Source organism: Uranotaenia lowii, chromosome 1 (genome assembly GCF_029784155.1).
Source record: "Uranotaenia lowii strain MFRU-FL chromosome 1, ASM2978415v1, whole genome shotgun sequence".
Classification (NCBI taxonomy): Eukaryota; Metazoa; Arthropoda; class Insecta; order Diptera; family Culicidae; genus Uranotaenia; species Uranotaenia lowii.
In genome coordinates this window covers 118,187,098-118,211,977 of record NC_073691.1, presented here as the reverse complement: position 1 = coordinate 118,211,977, position 24,880 = coordinate 118,187,098, and the positions used below count along the sequence as shown (strand labels likewise).

The following is a 24,880-nucleotide window of genomic DNA, read 5'->3' as shown; positions in this document are numbered from 1 at the left end:
TTTTGTGCATTTTATGATGTATTGTCATTTGATATAATGATTAATTTTTTTTCCCACATATCGCTCGATTTTAGGGGAAATCGGGGTGATTGCGGCCCTTTTCGAAAGCTGAGCACTAAGCGGTGTACACCACTCGATTCAGCGACAAATTTTACACTAAATCACTTGGTTTTTGCATTTGGTATGTGAATCGCTCGATTGTTACAGTGAAATTTATGCATAAGTTTACAAAAACTAGGGGAAGTTGGGGATATTTAGCCATGTATATCCATTCTAGTACAATTAAGTGACGCAATTAGCTAGAATATGAATAAATCTACCAAAAGTGACCACTCACGATGAACAATTATTGGATTACACTTTGCTTGATTGTATTTCTTTGGAAAAAATCTCAAATTTAGGGGAAAAGAGGCAAAATGAGCCACTTGTCGTAGTAAAAACAAAAATTGGAGTACACCAATCGATTCAGCTGACACTTTTACATAAATAAGTATGGTTTGTATGACTTTTTTGTTGCAAGGTAGATGGCTACAATCGGAATTATAATTTTACACCCAAAAAAATAGGAGAAATCTGGCAAAATGAGACGTTAAGAGTTATTTTATCAGAAAGCGGTGTAGACCATTCGATTTCTCGTGTTTTTTTGCATAAGAAATGATAGTTTTCCAAAATTTAGAACACTTTAGGCGATCGTCACAGAAATAGGTACCTTTTTTTGATCAAAAATCCCCACTGTGCGTCGTGTTACACGTTTTCTGTAAATCCCATGCTGGGTCTGCGGGTTTTTCTCGCCTCTTAAATAGCCTTTTCCGTTTCTAAGTCAAGTTTTAAAAGATTCTAAACCAGGTTGATCGGAATAATTTTCTTGTTTTATGTCGATCGAACGGAGTGCTTCTAATCCTGATTAATAGTTCAATGTTGGGGAAAATGAATCAAAAAATCATTAGACAGACAGATATAGCTTTTACAAAAATATCTATTTAATTCTAAAGTTATATAGAACTATTTTCCGGTTAGAATATATTATTTTTGTACCAAGTTAAATCACCAACATTTAAAGCATATTTCAGTTCCCAAGAAGATCAAATGAGGATCGAAACGGACGTAAAACCATACTGTAATCGAAAAACAATCCTTGTGTTTATCGGTTTAGGTTGATGTTGCTAGTTGTTTTTTTTTTTGGTTTTATATTCCATTCCCTTTTTTATCATCAGTTTTTTTTTCATCTAGTAACAGGCCCGATTAATCGGAGTTTTCTAAACAGAGAGAGGTAACACTCTTCACATTGCCTTCGACTGTAGTTAGTTGGCATCAGATTGAGTGGTATCTAACTTGCCTTGTCCGAAACACTCGTGTCGTTCGCATTATTTCAAGTTCAGTAACTTTCTCATTGACTGGGTAGTTTTTCGTCAATTTCGTACTTTAAACTTTGTACCTGTATTTTTCTTTTTTCGGTGAACTTTCCATTAATTGTTCATAAACAGTTTTTCAATGACATTGCTGTGTTGGCGTACGTTACTCATATGACCGGGTAGTTTACATTTTTAGTCACTAGTATGCCTTGCGCTATTCGAGTAGGTACTTATCGAGAACGCTCTTAAAATTTCATTGAATGTCAGATTGATGTGTGAGTATAAATTCTTTGTGATCTGTGAAATATCTCTCAATCGATATAGCTGTAGAATTCCTAAAGAACGGAATCTGAAAATCAGACAGGATCACCTCGGATACGTTGAACCTCGGATTACACGAGATCTCATCCTTTCGCTTTGGTTTGTATACCTTCCAGGAGCAAACCTCGGTGAATACGGTGAAATTTAACGTATAAGTTCGTCGAAAACCAACATAAATGTACATGGATTGTATATGACAATAATGGCTCGGATAACATAGAAGCTCAGATAACGCGGAAACTCGGAAAACCGGTGCTAGGATAAGCGGGATTTAACTGTAGGGGAGGGGTGGGATACTTGATCCCCTTTTCTTATTTTCATCATATCTTTTTGGAAATATTTAGCAACTTGCCGCCGTTTGCCTTTTCTGATAGTGAGTAATTTCAAGTTTATATGCTCCAAAAGAATGATACATGAACTCGTAGATGAACTAGAAGCAGTTTCATAAGACTAAAAAAATTGAAATGGTTTTAAAGTTACTGGATACTTGATTCTTCACTAAAGGAGACTTAATTGATTCAGGGTGCCCTGACCCTAGGGAAAAACCTAGTAAAATCTGAAGATAAAAGGTTGATATTCAATGATATTCAATAGCAAAATGAAATATAATTTAGTACTCGTAGGGTCTCAAGATATCTCAAATTATAACAAAAAGTCCATGCAAGCATAACTAAATTATATCACCCCTTGATATCATTATATCAAGATTATATCTCAATCAGGTAGGATTTAGACTAGGGTTACCATATCCCGTAACACCAAATAGAGTACATTGAGATCTTTTATCCAAAATGTCGGGAGAAACGTTGAACAATGCAGCCATCAGGTTGACACAAGACTCATATATTTATCGAGCTTTGCGCCCGGATGGTATGCAAAAGGATGAATATTTGAACCCCACTTACCCGTGGTAGTCGTGAGAGAGACCACCTCGGATAATTGAAACCTCGGATTAAACGAAATGCATTAACAAACCCTATATTTTTGCTATAGTATTGGATTTTATACAGGCACATAGCTTGGTTAAAACAAACTTTATTTTTCTATTTAATCGAAGTTTCTTGCAAGTTTAGACTTTAACCTTGGAAAAAACTTTGATTTAAAAGCTTAACAATAATTCGCGAAGATAGAACACATTTTTCATGGATTTTGTATAAAAATGGAGGGTCAGACAACGGGAGCTCGGATAAGAGGGATTCTACGTGTTATCTGAGAGGGCATTGAGATATTTCAATTCAATCAAATACTGCCAGAAGGTTATGTCACTTACATGACAGTTATAAATTTTCTTTTAATATATTCTTGTACCACAACTGAATTTTGTGCATAATGATTATTGTTTGCATACTCAAAGGCGCTTATCGCTCTCACCGTATATAACGTCTAAATGTGCATGTATATTTAAACAAGATGTTAAAATATCTTGTTGTAAGCTGTATTCTTTTCGCAGTTTTTGCCTAAGATGTGAAACAATTTCATAAAATGGAAGAAATACGTTGATTTTTATGATCAAATTTCTTTCAACACAAAAAGAGTACATTTGGTAAAAATTCACAAAAAGAAGTAGGGACCATTCAAATATTACGTAACGCATTTAGGGGGGGGGGGGGGGGGTGTATAACAGCTTGTTACGGTCTGTGGATTTTGTATAAAAATTCTGAGAAGAATGTGTTACGTAGGGGGGAGGGGGAGGGTTGAAAATTATCGAAAATTGCGTTACGTAATATTTGAACGGCCCCAGAGTACGCCCATTTCTTGATCGAAAAAGAGTACATGTACTCTTAAAAGAGTACGTATGGTATCCCTAATTTAGACCATCAAAAATGCAAAAATATGAGTATTGCCATACACGATTGTGTGCAATTTTTGTCTTACACGCATTACTTGCATGCAATGTTGGACTACCTCCTGACAAGTACTCAAACTTCCATGCATTGTTTCCAATTTGAACAATTATTGAAAAGTTCGGGTACCAGCCAGGAGATTCGAACCTCGACCTGCAAGTTGAGAGGCACGCACGCTACCTCAGAACCATGTCTGGTGCATTGGAATGAGATCTTCAAACTTCCAAATAAAAATTTTCGAAGCAAGCAAATGCCCGGCAGAAAAAAACAGCTGATTGTATCAAAAGAGATATAACCATTTTTTTTTCGAAACGACCTAAATGAAGATTATAATATCAAATCTATATCTCGTTGAGATGGGTTTGTGCAACAATTTTGATATGCTCTTCTGATCAGGTAAGTATCAGATAAGGAGAATTCAAAAAGCTTGTCTACTACCCAAGCGTCAATGCATACTTTGAGGCGCAATTTTCTAGTTTTTAGATAAATACAGTATTTTTAAACATTTTAACAGATAATTAGTGGATAAACATCAATTTTTGAACAGATATTAGTAATTAAATAATAACCAACGATCACGATCCATTCAGAAGAAAAATATATCTTTTTGAACACTAGGGATCAATTATACCCATAACAAACATTTTGAAAAACTTTTTTTTTAAGAGCTAACTATTGCTTAGAAAATACGGCATTATGAAGCTCATATTCTACTCTAACGATTGACATACTGGAATAAATATTTTTGATAATTTGTTCATGTGAGAAACAGTTTAAAGTGATAGAAAAAGATCTTCAAACCACATTTAGTTCAATTTCTAAAACCAAATTCAATAACTTAAAATAAAATTATTAAAACCTGTTGAGATAACAGCCTTGTTATATCGTTCTATTTACCACATTCTTCAAGAACATTTGATATTTATAACACTTTCCTGTTTCAAGATAAAGCGAAGGAATCAAGTATCCCCGGGGATCAAATATCCTCATCCTTCCCTATATGATACATATTCCCTCTTGGGGACAGCTAATATGTATCAAATGGATATCAACTATTCGCTCCACACCGGTTTAAACTTTTGAACCCGAGTATTTTTGATGATCTTTGAGTGTTTTTTCCGCCTTTCGTCTTCCGTTAGGTTGTAAGTCACAAAGGATTTTTTCCACGCTGCTTATATTTTTCAATCTGATTTTTATCCTTTTTGTTAGTAGGTTTATTTCGAGGTTGTGATTTTATGTTAAGTTCTCAAAATTTGATTTTTTGTAAATTCTTTTGGAATTTCATCTGAGTTTCTAATACGAATTGAAAGGTATTCAAAATAACATTGAACAAAAATACGTAAAATATTTGCTTCAGAACTTAACGAAAAATCACAGTTTTATTAATGTTTTCAACAGTACATAAAACTGATGAGAAAAGTGTCTCGTTTATTTGAAAAAAAAAAATCAAAATTCTAAATTCATCTTTGAATTATCAAACATAAAACAGTTAAGTAAGTTGTATGCAAGCTTGTTTTCAACCTTGCATCTCAATCTAAGACCGGTCCAATGAAACATTTTTTTCTTTTTGTTGGATGAATTAAAAATATTGATTAATTCCTACGAAAAAGCATTGATTCATGCTTGACAAAAATTTAATTACAATTTCATGTTGCAAATATAAACAGAAAGAATGAAAGAATCAGAAAACTATGGTTATTTCTTTCCGTAGGTGTGGATTTATTTCCATTGGCCTTTTTGTTTCAATTTAGATTTTTCTCTTTGTTTGTTTTTGTTTCAAAGATTTGAATTGTTTTTTCATCTTTCGATTACTCGTCATTTTTCCTTCATGTTCTATTTACTACATGTGCATATGAATCCTTTCATGGGTGCGAAAGAATTCCATAATTTTTTTTCCCTTTCGCTGTTGACCGTTTGGTTCGTTTATTCGTTAGCTTCATGATTTGATTGCAACTTTATTTACTTTCGTAAAGTTGGTCAATTTCCGAAGGCTGCTGTCCGTTTCGATTTTCAACATTTACATAGATTTCCTGAATGAGTGGAAAATTGTCTTATCATTGGTTTGCTTGCTTCTGCTGAAGAAAAACTTTTTTCTGTTTTTTTGTTAATTTAAAACTTCAAACAAAACTGATTCTCGTTTCCATCATATAAACGATTGTTCACCTTCAAGCTTTTCATTTTCGTCTCTCATTGTTCCTTTTTTCCGTTTCTGTTTCTATCAGTTTTTGTCATCCATCAGGTTTTGGTCTTGTTTTAGGTTTCATTATGTGAATTGACTCCTTTTTCGGTCTCCTTTTGTAGCATTAACAAGTACCGGTAATTTTGTGCTTCCGTATAATTCATAAATGCTTTTTTTAAATGATACTTTTGAGTGTTTTATTCAATTTCTCCAAGACGAAAATTGCTGTTAAGATTTTACAGTTTTTGTAAGCTTTTATTAATTAATAGGTATTGTTCACTGTAAAAGAAAAAAAAATCTAATCTATCAGCCGTTACTCAAACACCCATAAAACTGTATCAAAGCAATCGAAAGATTCCTTTTAATTCAACCATGGTGGTTGAATTAAAAGGAAGCTTTCGATTGCTTTGATTCAGTAGAATTATTCAACCTAATTCTCCAAGGCTCACAAAACATATTAGACCAAAAACAATAGACACAAACTACTAAGCCATGGCATATTGAAGATAAATTAATATAATATAAAAGATTGTGAGCGATCGTTTTTTGTTGGCGTTGGTGCACAAATCCTTAGAGAATCGGTAGTGAAAAATATTTAAATTTTCCGAAAAGTTCGAGTGCTAACAGTTAAACTTGCAATTTTTTTTTACTAATCATGTTCGGAGTGAAAGTTGCTCATGACCGTTCCAACTAGATTCACCGATCTGCAGTTTTTATGTTTTAAGGGACTGATATCTGTATTTTGGTCAAATGTGTTGTTGTGACTTTAGTGTCTATCCAGAGGACATTTCTTCCTAACATTGATCAACTAAGCCAACTGTAAAACTGTGTATAACCAGTTCTTACTTTAGAACTGTAATATGAATTAATCTGAAAATTATGTGATTTGATTCCAGTTTTTCGTTGTCAATCTTTGTATAATTTCCATTATTTAGGTGACATGAAGATTAGGATTTCCGAATTTAGATGCTATTGTACTAAATTGCGTGCAAACTGTAGTAATCTTGGATCAAATCTCATATTAGTTCTAATGAAAAAAGAAGGCGAACTGGAATAATGGCATTTTTGGGATTTTATCTGATAATTTGCGTCGAGGGTTTTCAGATTCTCTCCACTTAAAACACGTGATTTTTTAAATACTTTTAAAGTTTTTCTTTTTCTACATCCATTGAAGAGGTTTCAAAAATCCAATGTCTATTTAGCAAATCGCTGTACCGAAATTGCGCTGAAAAGTGTACTTAACCAAAGATGATAAATATGATTGGAAAAGCACTGGCAAAAAGACTTGAGCCTCAAGGAAAATGATGCATGATCACAACATTCAAGTGAAACAAAAAAAAATTATGGGATTTGGATAATTCATCCCAAAAAAATAGCAAGAATCGAACTCACTTCCATATCTAATCTCGTCTTGCCAGACCGATATCTTACCCAGTGCACCATCTGAGTCGGTTAACAAACGATAGTTTATTGTCATAGTAGACTGAGTCGATTTGGGGCCATTTTAGAATTTCTCAAACCCTGGGGTCTAAAAAGCTTCGTGTTAGTCCAAAACTCATCTATGATTTTTTGTAGAATTTTTAAGTAACGTTTACATGAGTAAATTTGAACTTTTAGGTTTGTATGGGAAAATTGAATATATTGTACTGAAAAATCAACCTCGTTTTTGTTTCTTCTGTGGAACCGAGTCAGCTGACAGTTTTTGTGCCAATTTAAAAAATTCTTAATAGGAAATTTTCCACTGAACAACTTTGTCCAAGACCGTAACTTCGTATCTTATTAGGCAAAAAAGTTATTAGCTGTTTAACAGAGATACCGTAAACTGGGGGAACTTTGATCACTTTTTTCATTCATTTTTGAATATTTCGGAAGAGGTTGCTTTTTCGTAAAACCTAAAAGCTTTAAAACACTTACTGAGGTGGGGAGTATTAAACATGATCATTGATTGCAGTTAATTCAAACGACATTGGTGATAATAATTAAATGTTTGTTACAAAACCAGACTTCGAGTTTCGGGGTAGCTTTGATCACTATGGTTTTTACGTATCTCAACATCTTTAAATTTATTGTTTCGATGCCTTTTAGCACAGCAGACATAAAACATCGATAACAGTATTTTCTTGTTTGAACTCAATAGAATTTTTCAACGTTTTCTTTCAAAAACAGGTATACTCAAATGATGGACAATGTTGCTACATACATTTAGGGGCAAAAATTATAAACATTTTTAAATATTTTTTGGCCCCAAAAACAAATGAAATTTTACCTTCATGCAATTCCCTTAGTCCTCACACTGTTCGCATGTTCTTGTTTTCTTCATATTGAACTATTTGATAGGGTTTTTAGCCATTTTTTCTATACGAGCTTTTTCATGGAAAATTATCGCATTTATTCAACATTCAAAAATTATCATTAAATGACCTAACAATTACACTTAATCTAAACCTTAACCAAGAAAAAAAGTTTAAATTTCACATTAAACAACCCATTTGCTCCTAAATACTTAAATTGGATCAGGAGAGATGTTTGTTTGCGAGCCTTTAAAAAACCAGATATTTTAAGATTTTAAAACTACAATTTAAGTAACATTAAAAATCTCCTAATAAAAACGAAATTTAGCTTATTTGTAACTCAATTTATAGGCTTTCAAACGTTTCAAACAGTTTTCAGATATTATAACTTTATACTTCGTTAATGATGAGTATTTGCAAAAATTTCATGTTGATCAAAGTTACCCCGCTGATCAAAGTTCCCCCAGTTTACGGTATGTCTTTTCGCATTGATAAACAAAGAATTCAATTGACATCCCTGCAGGGCGCCTAGCGAGGTATTGCATGACTACTTTTCATGCTATCTTCGCGAGGCACCAGCAGTGATGTCAATTGAATTTGTTGTTTATCAATGCGAAAAGACATATCTCTGTTAAACAGCTAATAACTTTTTTGCCTAATAAGATAAAAAGTTACGGTCTTCGACAAAGTTGTTCAGTGGAAAATTTCCCTTAAGAATTTTTATAAATTGGCACAAAAACTGTCAGCTGGCTCGATTCCACAAAAGAAACAGGAACGATGTTGATTTTTCAGAACAGAATATTCAATTTTCCCATACAAACCTAAAAGTTCAAATTTACTCATGTAAACGTTACTTAAAAATTCTACAAAAAATCATGGATGAATTTTGGACCAACACGAAGCTTTTTGACCTCAGGGTTTGAGAAATTCAAAAATGACCCCAAATCGACTCAGTCTATTGTCATAGTGCTTCTGCCACCGCTGATTACCAAAAAACGCACAGCATTGTCCGTCTTCAGTCAGTCCAATGCAACGTTACACGTTTACTCTATAAAACTTTTCACCAACATCTATTTGCTAAGTGTTAGTGATTTTCTTTTTTAAGCTTTTTTTCCTCAGATTTAAGCTTGTTTTGCCTTGAGAGCATTGGAGATGAAAGCTTAAATCTGACAAAAAAAGCTTAAATTGGAGATCATCCTCCTCAGTCTTTGTTAGGAAAGGAACGAGAATGGGAGGGGAATGGGATGTAAATGTGAGACTAGAAACTGTTTTCTATTGCCGGACGGTTTACATAAACACACAGCGCTCGCTCCATCATTCGACAATGTCCTTTCCGATTGATTGTTTCCATACTGCTTTGTCTTGTGATAGGGTATGGGGTATGTTGTATTTGGTTTCTTTCAGACATATGCAATGCGGTTGTGCAGGGAGAACAATGCCAGTTTTTAGAAAGCTTGTCAATGCCGGTCCGGCATATAATCTTATACCGATAAATCCACCTCCAAGGAAGTTTGAATAATAATTGGAGTAGAGTCTGGTTTGTGGTTGTAGATATTTGAGATAAGATTTCTTCGTGGAACAAATTATACCTACCATATTTGCAATACATATAACTTTGTCATTTTTCAACCGAAATCATAAATAAGCACATCGAAACAAATTGAAATTTTATCACATAAACTATTTTAAAAAACATTAAGCAGGCTTATATATGAAAATCGTAAATAAGCTTAAAAAAGGTAGGCTTCTATCCGAAAATTGTTTATCAGCCTAAAAATGATATAAAAAAAAACTATATATACTAGAATACTTGGTGATGCAAACGGTACTTTTAAATCACTTTCAAAATTCATTTACAATTTTAGCTTACTTTGAATAGTCTCTTATTTATTTTTCGTAATCTTAGAAAATTTCAATGAGCTAGTGAGATGTGCTATTTCATGATTTCCGTTCCAAAAATTTCAAATATAGTTTTTTTTCAAACAATACTAATTTTAACGAAAAGCTAAAACAATTTTGAAATTTGGAGATAATCTGAAGACCCTCGGTGAAAACCCATCAAATTATAAATAAAAATCCTCATAATTCAGAATTTACATCAGCGGTGCACTTTGCTCAGTACAAAATTCAGCCATTTGAATTAGTGATACAGTTACTCTTTTGACGAACGCAATGGTCTCTATTATTTAGTGATGAAAGATTCTGGTGTTTAACGTTTTCATCGCGACTTTTTCTTCATTTAAATCACAAGATTTCTCGAAAGCTAGTGACTCATTCCTCAACATCTTTTTCAACTGTCGACTTTTGTATTAGATGCCGAACATCGAGGGATGTTAATTTTCACGAAGTTTTATTCTCATTAACATAGTTTTAAATGAAATGTGCAAAACCTGGCTATCGTTATATGATTTGTAATTTAATCCTCGGTACTAAGCATTTTGTATAAACTTTGGTTCCATCCAACAGCTGGCTAGTTCCATTTCCAACTTTCAAACCAATCCAGCAACAATGGCTTTCTCGAGCCATCCCAGAAAGTCGCACCCAACGTGTTTGTAGAAACTGGCCAATTCATCCACCCACGCCCTAGTAGATACGAAAGGGCTTCGGGTGGATGGCTCGGCCATCTCGACGGATGAAGCTGCGGGTGGATTCAACTCGGCGCAGTTTCCGTTCCGGCGATGGTTCTGCCGGATCAGGAGGAACCGCAACCTGGGACAGCACGATACACTCGGCCGGAAGTGAAAGCGATGAGGTCAACATGGTCGACGGGCGGCGCGAAGTGGCCAACGAGGCGGGTCCGGAGATTGGCTCCGGTGGCGGTGGGTTCTGCAGCTCTCTGGCCAATTCGACGCCGGACATGCTGGCGGCCATTCGTCGCATGGAACGCTTCACGGTCGATTCGGTGGATCGTTTGGGAAAGAACAGTTTAGTTGGTGAGGTCATCAGAACATGAACAAGCTTTGTTGGAGCCTAGGTGTGCGCAATTGAAGTCTTTTTTTTAAATGCCAGCGGAAATCTACTCTGCAAAATAGTACGGAAATAAATCAACTGAAGGCTACGGCAAATCGAATCGAGGGCAACTTACGTGATGCGATTGGAGAAACTGTTGCAGATCAATCAGCTACCAGCTAAATATATTATTTGAAAGAAAGATGTGAGACACCTACAAGGACTTTTGTCATCAAAAGAATCCTTCATTTTCAAAATTAACTTAAACAATGTTTTCAAAAACAAAAAGACTACATATTTTGCTTTAAAATGTCATATTAAATTAAGAAAGAAGACAAAACTAATAAGAATTTAAAATCAATACAGTCAGCTGTAGAACCTTCAACCACATTTCTGAAGAATGCATCACAAACCCTCCTTACCCTTAACTGTTTGATTGAAATTGAATACCGAAAATCCAAAAACTGCTGGATTTTAAAAGAGCCTTTCTTACAAAAGACAGCACTAGGAACTTTTTTACTTCTGGTAGACTTTCAAGACTCCATTCCCAATAAATATGTTTTACATAAGTTGAGTGAATTTGGCGTCATTTTTTAATTTCTCAAGCCCTGCGGTCTAAAACTTCCGTTTCGGATCAAAACTCATCTATGACTTTTCGCAAAATTTTAAGTAACATTAACATGAGTAAACCTTGAGTATGACTAAAATTCTCGTTTGGCAAAAACAGTATTGTGAGTTATATTGTTTTTATTTCAATGCCATATGTAAAGTCATCTCACTAGCTTAAAAATATTCCATCTGTAAAGATACGAAGCTGATAAAGATGTTCAGCAGAAAATTCCCTTTAGCGATTCTATAAATTGAGACAAAAAGATGAGATGCTTAAATTCCACAGCAGAAGAAAAATCATGTAAATTATTCAGATAAAAAAATTAATTTTCTAATACAAATCTAAAAATAAAGATTTCATTCACGTTACACTAAAGTTCTGCAAAAAATCGCTGATGAGTTTTGAATTAAAACGAAGCAATAATGATCCCAGTGAGGTTCCATTGTGAGATAGTTTTTTAAAGTTTTTGATTCTCATAGAAAATTTGAAAAACCGAGCAATAGATGTATAAATTTTTACAAAAAAATATTAAAAATGTTATTTCAAAATCTTCAAATATCTATTTTACGAAGGCTCGCAAGCAAACATCCTAATAAAATTATGGAGTTCAGAAGCAGAAGGTTGATCAATGTGCAGTTCAACTTTTTTCCTTCATAAATGTATAGATTATGTTGTATTTTGAGGTAAATTTTTGATATTTTAATAATAGGGACGTTTTCCAAGAGTAAGCCAGTCTAGGACAAAAGGCTAGAAACCCTATCAAATGGTAAAGTCTGAAGGAAAAATTAAAGAAGAATAGTGCGAGGGCCTAGAAAATTGAATGAAGGAAAAAGTTCATTTTTTTGTAGTTAAAATTTTATAAGTAATGTTATAAAATTTAGCCCCTTAATTTATGCAGCATCATGGTCTATCTTTCGGTTTTAATTACTGTTAGGCCTTAACAGACGAACTGCCTTAGTTTATCAATTATTAGCATTTGTAAATATTATGAAGGTGTTTTGTATCCTTTATGATCAAGAAAACTCGTTAACTGTCAAAATAGAGACTGATCAATTCTACCCCAAAGCATCAAATTCTAAACAAAGACGAACTCGATTTTTAAATAAAAATCAAAGCAGTCTTATAAATGTTTGCAACCATGTTTTACGTTCATGGGAGTTTAGCACTGGTTTTAAAAATATGAAACATGCCGCATTCTCCATAACAGAAAAAATAACCGAGAAATATTGAAAAAAAGTGATAAATCTTACCCCGTTTTACGGTACTACGTTTTATTCTCTTGTATAATCGATTGAGTTAGTTGAAAAGTGTGCGGTTATTTTTATTTTGGTATAGCTTTGTATTTAGGGTTTCATCGCTTGTTTTATTAAGCTTTTATTGAAAAAAAAGTGTTGGTTTTATAAACGTAAATATGTTCCAGGTTAGTGTTCAACCACTGATTCCTTTGCATTTTATCTACGAATTCGTTTCTGTACGGAATTTTTAAAGCTAGAAGTGCTGTTCCTTGCCATAAACCATTCCAACCAAGTTTCATTGTAGATTCCTATGGGATTAAAATCAAGGCTGAAAATTATCCATCTACAGCTTAAAATCCAATTCATATATGATGATTTCAAAGATAGAATTCATTGGTGAAAATTTCCTTGATTTCCAAAAGAATAAATAAAAGACCTCAAAACGTTTCATAACTTTACTAATTCGTCGTTGTTTGATTCTTTTTTGAGCAGTTGAAAGCAACTTAAACCGGATCGTTACCAAAATGAGACTCGGACATTTTTATATTGATAACTTCTTTTGTAACATCAACATTCTACCACTTCAGAAAAGAATAAATATGACTATTGGGTGCATATTTGACGATATTTACTTAACTCAAAGCAATCTGTATATTGTGATACTTATACCATACTTATTGAATTCAAATTATGACACCAGGTTATGTCAATAAAAGATACCGTTTCAGATAGTTATGAAAGGTTTTTTAAATCTGTTTTTTATTCAGTCACATTACAAGCACACACATGCACAATTGACCGCTGCAAAAAAAAAATGACTTTTGGCTCCCAATTTTTTATGCCTTTTGGTTCACCAAGTATCAGAGTTAAATTGGGGATGATTTTGCTGATTCATGAATAAGCGTAAAACGATTTAATTTTGTATGGAATTTTTTGGAAGAGTAGAACGCGCAGAGCAGTCAATTACAGCTTATTTTGTGATAAAATCTCAATTTTTCCTACTTTTACTATAACGGCTGAATTTCTCTTCCTAGTCTAGTGCCCGCAAAAAAACAAAACTCATTGAATGAAAAGTTTATCAGCTTATCTAGCTTGTTGTAAAGTTTCATGAAAAAATATCAACTGTGAGAGAAATGGCACTTTGTCAAAATTAGAAGTTTGGGCGCTGCTCTGCGTGATTTCATTCTTTTTTGAATGCAACTGCAGATCACTTATGCAACTTTCAAGTTTATTAATGAGGACATACAGTTCACTCATGGGAATTGGACAGTTGTTTATCTTTGTCAGCCAATATGTAACATTCAAAGACGTTATTTAAGCAAATATGTGACTTTTGATAGATTATGAATGACCTAGAAATGTCTCAATCGCCGAGATCTGGTAATATCACAAAACAATTTTTGCCAAAATTTGAAAAAAAAAAACCAGTAGATTTGGTATGTGAAATAAATCACAAATCGCTCCAAACCTCACCCCAACATGACCCATTCGAATGTTTTTAAGATATCCAAGACTAGAGATGTACCGAATATTCGGTCGGCCGAATATTTGGCGCCGAATACCGCCAAAAAACCGTTAAGCCGAATATTCGGCTCACCGAATAGTTGAGCTAGGTATTCGGACGAATAGGCCGAATATTTATGTTTTAAAATTGTTACAAAAACAGACTTCTCAAATTTTTCAACTGATGTTGGATAATTTATTAAATATCCAAAAGTTATGTTTAAAAACCTTCAAAATCATCAAAAACTTATGGTTTCAGTTAAACATTATAGATGCATGCGTGTATTCTTCACTGTAGATAGGTTCATACTTTGATTATCGTTTATTTCAAATGTTCTTGATATATCCAGGCTTGCCCATAAACCAAATAAAGAATTCGAGAAAAGCATAATCTGACCGGGATGGCCACATTTTTTTTAATCTTTTCGGATTTTTTTCGGGTTTGTACGAAATTCGGAAGATTATTCTTGCGGATATCAAAAACTAATAATTTGATACTTAGCAAAAAATCCAACTTTATTTGGCGAGAGAACGAAACGCGGTTCAGATGTAAACTCTATGGCACTTTATTGGCTACTGACTTGAAGCATCCTGCTTCACTTGCTTTTTAAGCTGATATCCAACGATGCTATCTACCTAGCTAGTAATAATAGGCACGAATGTGCTGGTGATCGGATTCTCGATCGTGCGATCGGGATAGATTTTTTATTTGATGAGGGAGATAAGCTCTCTTCCTAATTTTATGGCAAACCGACGACAATATGAGATTTTTGCTGAATACAAAAAAAAAATATCTCTAAAAAAAATTTGAAATTTCCTGTCATTAAACGATTTTTTGGAGTAAATTTATTCGTTAGATACGATTTGAACCCTGCTGTTGTAATTCGATGAAAACTTTAAATTTCAAGTAATTTTATTTCTTTTCCTCTTGTATGTTTGAGAATAATGCATATTTTCTGTTCAAATTTTCCCTTTTTTCTACAAGTTTTAAAAAAAATCGTTTAAACCCCGCCGTGTGGATACGTGGCGTTCTTTTCGGCAACTATTTTGATGACATCTAGCAAAAATTAGACATTCATCTAATCTATATATATAAAAAGCAATTTCTGTATGTTTGTTTGTTTGTTTGTCCTCTATAGACTCAGCCGTCTTAAGAGCTAGAGAGCTGAAATTTGGCATGGATGCTCATAAGGACCAGGAATGATAAAAAATGTTTTTAGATTTTCGGATGACCCCTTATGAAGGGGGTCGTTCATAGAAGACAAATATTGTTTTCGCGATAATGACGTTACTTTTCATCGGATCGTGTTGAAAATTTGCGTATGGGGGTTTTGAAAGACGAGCAATCGATTTTAGGTTTCAAATTTTGTGTAAAGGGTCAGCCAAAGGGGTCGTCCATATTAATTGTTCGCTGTTTTTGCGATATTGACGTTATTATACATCGTATTTAGATGAAAATTGGTACACGATAGTTTTGAGTGACGTGCAATCGATTTGAGGTATCAAATTCAGTGTAAGGGGCCGGCAAAAGGGGTCGTCTATATTAACTTTTCAATATCTTAGTAATATTGACGTTTTTATACATCGGATTTAGATGAAAATTTGCACATAGGAGTTATTAGGGATAAACAACTGATTTCATTTATCCAAACTAAAATCAGGGGTCGGCCAAAGGGGTCGTCCATATTAACTATTCACTGTTGAAGCGATATTGTCGTTATTAAACATCGGATTCAAATGAAAATTGGTACACGAGAGTTTTGAGAGACGAGCAATGGATTTCAGGTATTAAACTCAGTGTATAGGACCGGCAAAAGGGGTCGTCCATATTATATATGTATAATATCGTCGTTATTATACATCGGATGTGGATGAAAATTTGCACACGATAGTTTTCAGGGACGGGCAATCGATTTCAGATGTCAAATGTTCTGCCAGAGGTCGACGAAAGGGGTCGCCCATATAAATTAATTTTTCGATATTTTTGCCATATTGACATTATTATACAATGGATTGAGTGGAAAATTTGCACCAAGGAGTTTTGAGTGAAGGGCAAACGAGTTCAGATATCAAAAATTGTATAAGAGGTCACCGAAAGGGGTTTAGCTTTTTGGCAATAATTGCGTTGTTATGCAACGATCCAGTCGAAATTTTACAAGGGTTTTTTTTGGCACGGTCAATTGAATTCTGACTTCAAATTTAATAGCAGACGACAGAAAAAGCGATCGTTCAATATTTTTGTAATTAATACCTAAAAATGAATTCGGAAGTGCATCTGGAAAATCCTTGGCAATTGACTTTCATACAATCTGTTCATGACATATTCCAAGTTGAAAGCGAAACGGAGTTCGTATGGGATCAGCTAGTTTGATATAAAAATGCAATTTCAAATAAATTAACACCTGTTTTGACATGTTTTGCCCCAGATTTCACTGGAATCCATTCTCTTTTGAGATAAACATTTTAGATGCGAAAAGTCCTTTCAGCTAAAGGTGACGTTTTGAAAATCAAATAAACCTCTACTATAAAAGATACATCTGGTTGTAAATAATCGACATAAAACATGAGGGACATTAAGATAGCAGAAATAGAAGATTTCTTTTAGAAAAAGCAGTAATAATAGAAGTATTTCTAATGAAAACTCAACAGAATACTCGACCGAATATTCGTTTGGCCGAATAGTTGAAAAGGTCAATATTTGGTATTCGGCCGTTCGCCGAATACCACTATTCGGTACATCTCTATCCAAGACCTTATTTTGCGCTAGAGTGGTCCATTACTTTTCACTGAAAATGGCAAAATTGACAAAAATGATAAAAATGCCAAAAAGACGAAAATTACAAAAATGACAAAAATTACAAAAATGACAAAAATTACAAAAATGACAAAAATTACAAAAATGACAAAAATCACAAAAATGACAAAAATGACAAAAATGACAAAAATGACAAAAATGACAAAAATGACAAAAATGACAAAAATGACAAAAATGACAAAAATGACAAAAATGACAAAAATGACAAAAATTACAAAAATGACAAAAATGACAAAAATGACAAAAATCACAAAAATGACAAAAATGACAAAAATGACAAAAATGACAAAAATGACAAAAATGACAAAAATGACAAAAATGACAAAAATGACAAAAATGACAAAAATGACAAAAATGACAAAAATGACAAAAATGACAAAAATGACAAAAATGACAAAAATGACAAAAATGACAAAAATGACAAAAATGACAAAAATGACAAAAATGACAAAAATGACAAAAATGACAAAAATGACAAAAATGACAAAAATGACAAAAATGACAAAAATGACAAAAATGACAAAAATGACAAAAATTACAAAAATAATAAAAATTACAAAAATTACAAAAATAATATAAATGATAAAAATGGCAAAAATGAAAAAAAAATGATAAAAATGACAAAAATGACAAAAGTTACAAAAATTACAAAAATGACAAAAGTTACAAAAATTACAAAATTGACTAAATCGACCAAATAACAAAATTAGTAATATTAGAAATGACAGAAAATAATAATAATTAACAAAATTTTCAAAATATCAAATTTAACAGATGCAAAACTTGACGATTATAATTAAAAATAAGATGAAATTTCTAGATTTCTTTATTTTCATCTTTTATTCATTTTTAGGATGTAATATCAGATTCCGACGATTGATGCATTCCAAGTTATTTAGCATCAAAATAAATAATAACAGGTAGGCCATTGCGCTTAACCTCATATGAAAGCTCTGTGTATGCATTCTTGTATACTAGCAAAAATTAAAATTATTCTTACCCATCGAGTTATTCGACTCTTTTGAGAAGGAGTTCCGATTTAAGAATGATTCTTTAGGCTCATCGAGACGTTTTTTTGCGTCGGATTCCGGATCTGAACCAAAAAAAAATGAGAATTCAAAAGACGTTTTCATCGCCGTCCCTCTTTGTTGAAATCCAGCAATGTAATATTTTCTTCTGTCTATGTTAAAAATTTGATAAATGATCTAAAAATGTTCATATTTCTGTAATGAAATGTCAATTTGTTAGTATTTTTATTCAAATCGCACAGGAAAAAGGTCACACCTAGGCAAAAATATCACCAAATTTAGATTTTAAATCGAGGAAAAGCCCATTTCATATTACTTTTAGCTGTGTTTGAAAAGCCAGATATTGTTTATTGCATTAAAATGGATCAGTGCATTTTTTCGTTGTTCCATAACTTCTTTATTATAAAATATAAAATGAAAATAAAAAATGATATGGTTTTCTACATTTTCAAGGTATCATAAGGTATTTTTTTTTAATTTTTAATTAGTTATTTTCTCCACATTCTGATTATTGAAAAAATCAATATTTTTTGGATTTTGAAAAATGGTGGGGAATCGTGGGCCACTAAATCCAAATTGACCAAATAACATGCAAAGTTTATGAGTTGACCCAAAACTGTGATTTCATAATTCATTCCGTTATTTAGAAGCAATTTCAGACGATGAAATAAAAAAGAGAGCTGTGTATGATCGAATAGATTCAAAAACCTGGCTCGCGAACGTTTTGGCAAAATTCCTTATATAGAATGGACAAAATATTTTTCATAACTCTTCATTTGGCATAAGAAAACTTTACAGATAGGGAAAACGTATTTTAAGTTCTGAATGTGTATAAAAACATAAAAATATAGGTGATTCTAGATGTGTGGCCCACGATTCCTCACAAGCTATGATTTGCAAATTGGTTGCGTTTGTGTGACTTATTGATGTTGCATCAAAAATTCCTTTTCCACGTGAAAGATCATGAAAAACTAAGATCATAAGCGTATGAGCATATTTTTGTTACGCACTTTAGGTTCCCCATCAATGAAATTAGCAAGTGTTTTTTTAATTATGTAAGTAAATTTTTCTAACTTTTTTAGCTTGATAAATAAAAGAAGCATATGATGCCTATTTCAGTCAACAACATATAGGAATATATGCTCACGCAAAGCGACAACGATGACATTTGGTTTGACTTTTTTTATCTCAACACACATCTGAGATATTAAAAGTGGCCCACGTTTCCCCATGGCCCACGATACCCCACTCTCCCCTACATTTTTCATACAGGGCATTTTTTGTCAAATTTTTCAGGTTCGCCATCTGCCGTCGGTATTGCGTACCTGCAAAATCTGACAAAAAAATTAGACAGAAAATGGTTGAATTTTTGTTCTAAGTGTCATGTCAGTGTGATCAAGGCTTTATGGTCGGTTTTCAAAATTCGACATGACCCACTAAGCACACTAATATGCATAGTTGGCTGTGCTTCAAGATATCGGCCGTATTTTCTTTGACAGCAAAATCAGATAGTAAAAGTAATATCACTGACCATACTGACTGGACACTCGATTTCGTTTTTCCAACAGATCAAATTGGACTAAACAGGTACATTATTCCTACAGGGTATGTTTTGTCAAATTTTTCAGATTCGCCACCTGCCGTCGGTATTGCGTACCTGCAAAATCTGACAAAAAAAAATTAGACAGAAAATGGTTGAATTTTTACTCTTAGTGTCATGTCAGTGTGATCAGTGGTAATATTTCTTCAAGTGAACAAATTTCAAAACAGAGAGTTACGTTAAAGTATAATAAATTTTAAAAAAAAAACAGTGACTCATTTGAGAAGATGAACCATTTTTGTATAAGCGGTAGTTGTTTGATGATCACAATAATGGTTATAGTTCGGTAAATATTATAGATGCAAAGTTTTTTTTCAGTTGTGGCTTTAAGAGGGTTTGTGAAACATTTCTTCATAATTTGGTAAGATCTTATCTGTAATTTGTATCAATTCTACAAACTTCCATAAAATAAAAGGTTCAAGCAGTAAGATATCCTCAATAGAATAATGATAAATTAATCAAGTAACAGACAGATTTAGTTGAAAAAATAGAATGTTCAATGTGATGTCAGCTTCCTATAATTGTTTTTACATGTTTCAATAGATAAACGTAATATCACTCGGATTAAAAGTGTCGTCAAATGAATAATTAAGAACAAACATTTAAAACTAAAACTAAGCTAATAGAGGAGTGGTACTTTTCTCATTTATATACTTTATTTCTCTCAATCATCCATGAAGACTGTAATAATCAATTTCATCTGTAAATGTTACATTTATGTGTAGATGTTCCTTATAATGTTTGGATTTTTTCTATATTTTTTCACCCAGATTCTATACTTATGGCCAATCATTAGAAAGATTCAAATTTCGATTAGTGTCTGATAACTAGCAGATGTTTAATACTCTGTATTTATTTCTCGATGATTATTTTGTTCTGAAGTGATTACAGTATCAGTTATCACAAAATTAATCATTTATTAAATTTTAAGCTTAGTATGCGAAAGATACGAAAATCCGCTCGTTTTCATGAGATGCTAATTTCATTTCACCTTTCTCGTCAATCATATTTATGAAATACAACTTGTCGGCTGAAAAAGGAAAATCAAATCGGTCGGTTGGTTTCTTTTTTGTTTGTTTGTCTTTGTGTTAGGATAAAAAAAGGAGTACAAAACATATCATCCGACTAGAAAACACTCTAATAGAAAGTCGCAAATCTAGCAGCCTACAATGTACTCATAATTGCGCGCAATACTGTTTGCACAAACTATGGTTGAAAACGAAACAAAGCTTACATTTTTTTATTTATCGAGGGTGTGACATTTATAACTTAAAAAGACGCTTTAATCTACATACATTCCTACGGAAAAGCCCCAAATGTGTCTTGGGTCTGGGGTTTTTAATTTATTCTTTCATCAACTTGTTTTCGACTTAACTAATCATGACCAACGATAAAGGAGTGCGGATGATTTTCGAGGTTGTTTATAAATAAACACGAGTTAAAGGTTTTATATTTTTTTGTTGACTCTTAGAAGATATTCTAATTTTAACAATGTAAGCGTGAATTTTCAACCAATCAATCGTAAATCAACGCCATTAAACTTTAACGTGCACACTACATAATCAACAAAGTTTGGATTTTTTGTTTGAAAAAAATTCTGTTTTATTTCCAAGTGAACATGTGACAGTACCAATCGAAACTGACTTACTCAACGAGTAAACTTAAAACTAATCAACAGGACCGACCAAGTTCAGTAGATACTACACATTTTTTAGTTTCTTCATTTAGGTATGTATATAAATTTTGTGTAAGTTGTTTTTTATTCACTTCATTTCTTTTTGTTTGTATATTGGCATCATTTTGTTTTTGTTACAAGTTCACTAGTCGCAGATCATGTCTGGCTTAATAATATGAATTTGTGTCGAATTCGGGAACCGGAGACTAAAAAAAAAAAAATTGTTTAAAAAAATATAAATAAAAAACGCAAAAAATGTATAAAAAAAATTCACGTAAGCTTTTTTAAACATAATTTAATAGGAACACATTGAAATTATCATTTTTTTTTTCAACAGAAGCTCAAATAACACAAGTTAACAATAACCCTGCGGAAGAAAAACAACACATACAATTTAATCATCTCAATAATTATAATAAAAGAAACCGACAAGAATGAAATGAGTTTTGTGAATTGTTCGAGAATGGTCCTACGGCATTGGCTAACGAATTTGGTACGTGGGTGTAGATTTGAACTACATATACATATACAATGTATGTACCTACTAAGGATTAAAGTGTCGTATGATGGATGTGGCGTGACTAAGTGCGTTGACAGCTTTATTTTATTTGCGTGTGACTTAGAAAAACTCACATTATAAAAATGAACTCAAACCAGTAAATGATAAACGCGTATTTATTTTTTAAGGGTAAGACTCCATTAGAAATTAAAAACGGAAATTTATCGAAAAAAGGTTCAATATAAAAACATCTTATATTTCGTATTGGAATGACGATGAATCGGTAGCTAAAATTTGTATTTTGAAACAAAGTAAAACGTCTGAACGAAATTTCTATGCCCAAGATCAGTAATATGTTTGAGAGTTCAGAAGGGAAAATTAATTATTTCATAAAAATAAAGATCTACAAAACTCTACCCGCAAACAGAGTGTTTGGAATCATAGTAAAACAATACGCAAATATACAAGAAATCATTGATCGTGTTTGAGGTTTGTGCAGCTTTTGTACGTATTCAACATACCTAGTTGATTTAAGGCGTGAGATGCTACTATTTGAATTATTATTCCATATAATTCGGATACAAAATTATGTCGTGCTATAAAATTTTGAGTGAAATTTTTAAACAAAATTTTTTCTAACTAATCCAAGCCTACATCTAGCTATGTATTTTTTACCAAGTTTCTTTTAGTCAATCCAAAAACCACGCGGTGTTCGCTGCAAAGGAATCATTACCATAAATCAAATCTGACTCGCCGATATCACTTCAATTTTCAAATTTTTATGCATTATTTTCAATTTATGACAATTTTTCTTTAAGGTATGGCAAGTTCATGTATACAATTTTTTTATCATTCTTTTTGGTATTCGCTGTCAGGTGAATCGAAGCAATCTATGAAATATGGTGGAATGTTTTACGCATTACTGGGGTGTAGAAAAGCTGGTGGTGATTATTTAGTTCAAATTGCTGTAGCGCTATTTTCAGCAGTAGTAGTGGTAGGCTGTGCACTGTCAAAGTCTGCGCTGGCTCCGATAATGCTGTTGCTGTCATCTTCTTCTTCTGGGTGTGGACTCTGTGGAGTTCAGAATAAGGTAATCACAATTTTGAAATACGAAAAAAAAAACTAAAGGAAGGCTTAAGCAAACATTTCTAAGATTACTTTTCAGATAACTTCTGTTCGCAAAATCATAGCAACCTGAATTGCTTGTTTTGGTTTGCTGGTAACAGTTGTTTTTACCGCGCCTACTACAATTTTTGCTATTTTTATTCTTTCAAATCTAAGGAAGGCAGTGAAACGAAATGTGATCAACTAGCTGATTTGGAAATCAATGTGATGGTGATTGGTCTACATATGTTTATGATGAATAAGAGTAATCTTTCGACAAAACCAAAGGAAAAACACAAAACTAAAATCACACTTTCAAACGAATCTCGAAGTGAGGAAAGACTTACAGTCGCCGCATGTCACAACAGAGAGAAAGGTACGTTACTCGGAAATCTCAATGGTTATCTTAAGAGTAGAGGCTTAAGTCGTAGATCTGTCTCGAATTCAAAAGTCTTGATTGAAGGATATATGTAGACTAGTAACCTAATAAAATTTGTACAAGTATTCCTAGGAAATAAAACCGAAAAAATTGAAAGCAAAACAATGCCAAATCAGAAACTGCGTGAAATTGTGTGGGTTATTTAAGCAGATTCTGATGAATTCTGATGATTGTGAGGATTGGATGAATCTGATGAAAGACGATTCTACATGGTTTAGAAAATCTACTCCGAATAGTTTATCATACCGATGTCCTACCCAATTGTTGTAAGCTAATCAGAGTTTCTAGCTAAAAATTTTGTTAAATTTGGGATAATTTATTTTATTTAGAAATTTTGAAGAGAATCTACTTCGTTGAGACAAAGTCACAATAGCAGAGCTTTGCTACGTACAACTTCTAGGGGAAGCACAAAAGACGCATCAACAAAATGGCAACAACGAGGCGACAAAAACCGAAAGCTATAGGAAAAGATACAACTCTTCCAGCGCTATTACTCTGAATTAAAGAATTTAATTCTGTGATGGGAAGTGAGATTTTTCTCGTCAACATCGATAGGCTCAGTACAGGAGAAATTCCCGTGAACCGGACTTTACCTGGGTCGGTGGTGTGAGTGCAACCGGATGGTCAATTTGCCGCAGATATTCCTTGTCATCGAAGATCTTCTTGTTGCCGCCACCCGGCTTGTGCTTAACATTCTCTAGCGAGCCAACCTTGCTTTCCGCTTTGATGTCCAGTTTTTGATTGACAATCTGAAACGATGAAACCACAATCAGCACGTTTTGAAATTTTAACAGGGAAATTGTGAGAGATTATCAAGTTTTTACAAATCGTTTTTCCACGAATTAGTAAATTTGGTTCACTATGGTTCACAGATTGATCAGATATTTATTTTGTTTTCCATACAGTAGAGTTTAGTACAGATTTATTCGTTATACATAATGCGCCTTCAAGAAAGGGGCGATGTGGTGGTGATCCCCAGTGAATGTGAAGCGAAGGGATGATGCAGGGTGCTGGTGAGATTAATTTAATAACGCATTATGAAGCACATGAGCTTTGATTCACAGTGATAATGAAGTCAAGATTTTAGAAAAACAATTGAGAACAGTCATTAATATCCTATCATTTTTAATTGTCCTATTGATATCTTGTTATGTTAATATCTAATAACGAAGTCGTCCAATAAATGACCCACAAATCTGAATTGAATGAATTTTAAGAGCTGCAAATATTTGAAAACAAATAATTGATAACAACAGTATTTCTTTACCATTCGTTTCATAAAGTAACAAATTTGCAAAAATTAATAAAAACCGTTCTAAATTTCTCAAAAAGCTTTATAACTTTACATAACTTTATATTGATGGAAATATTATTTCTAACTTCAAGATCACGTTAAATAAAAAAAAAGACTTTCAGTGATTAAAGACCAAATTGAA

The 24,880-nt window shown here is 32.9% G+C and overlaps 1 protein-coding gene across 6 annotated transcripts in view; it reads right to left on the bottom strand.

Moving 5' to 3' along the window:
• Positions 1 to 1,167: 1,167 nt before the first annotated feature.
• Positions 1,168 to 24,880, bottom strand: part of LOC129739360 (microtubule-associated protein tau) — a 148,102-nt gene continuing 124,389 nt past the window's right edge. For 2 of the 6 annotated variants that reach the window (XM_055730765.1, XM_055730766.1), the window contains 2 exons: positions 24,038 to 24,193; positions 1,168 to 10,873 (listed from right to left, as the gene is read on the bottom strand). In XM_055730765.1, the coding sequence (XP_055586740.1) occupies positions 10,571 to 10,873; positions 24,038 to 24,193 (459 nt within the window). In that variant the 3' untranslated portion in view covers positions 1,168 to 10,570. Of the gene's footprint in view, positions 10,874 to 20,361; positions 22,973 to 23,352; positions 23,513 to 24,037; positions 24,194 to 24,880 lie in introns of those variants that run through there. The other 4 variants (XR_008735835.1, XM_055730768.1, XM_055730769.1 and 1 more) reach the window with 4 other exon arrangements.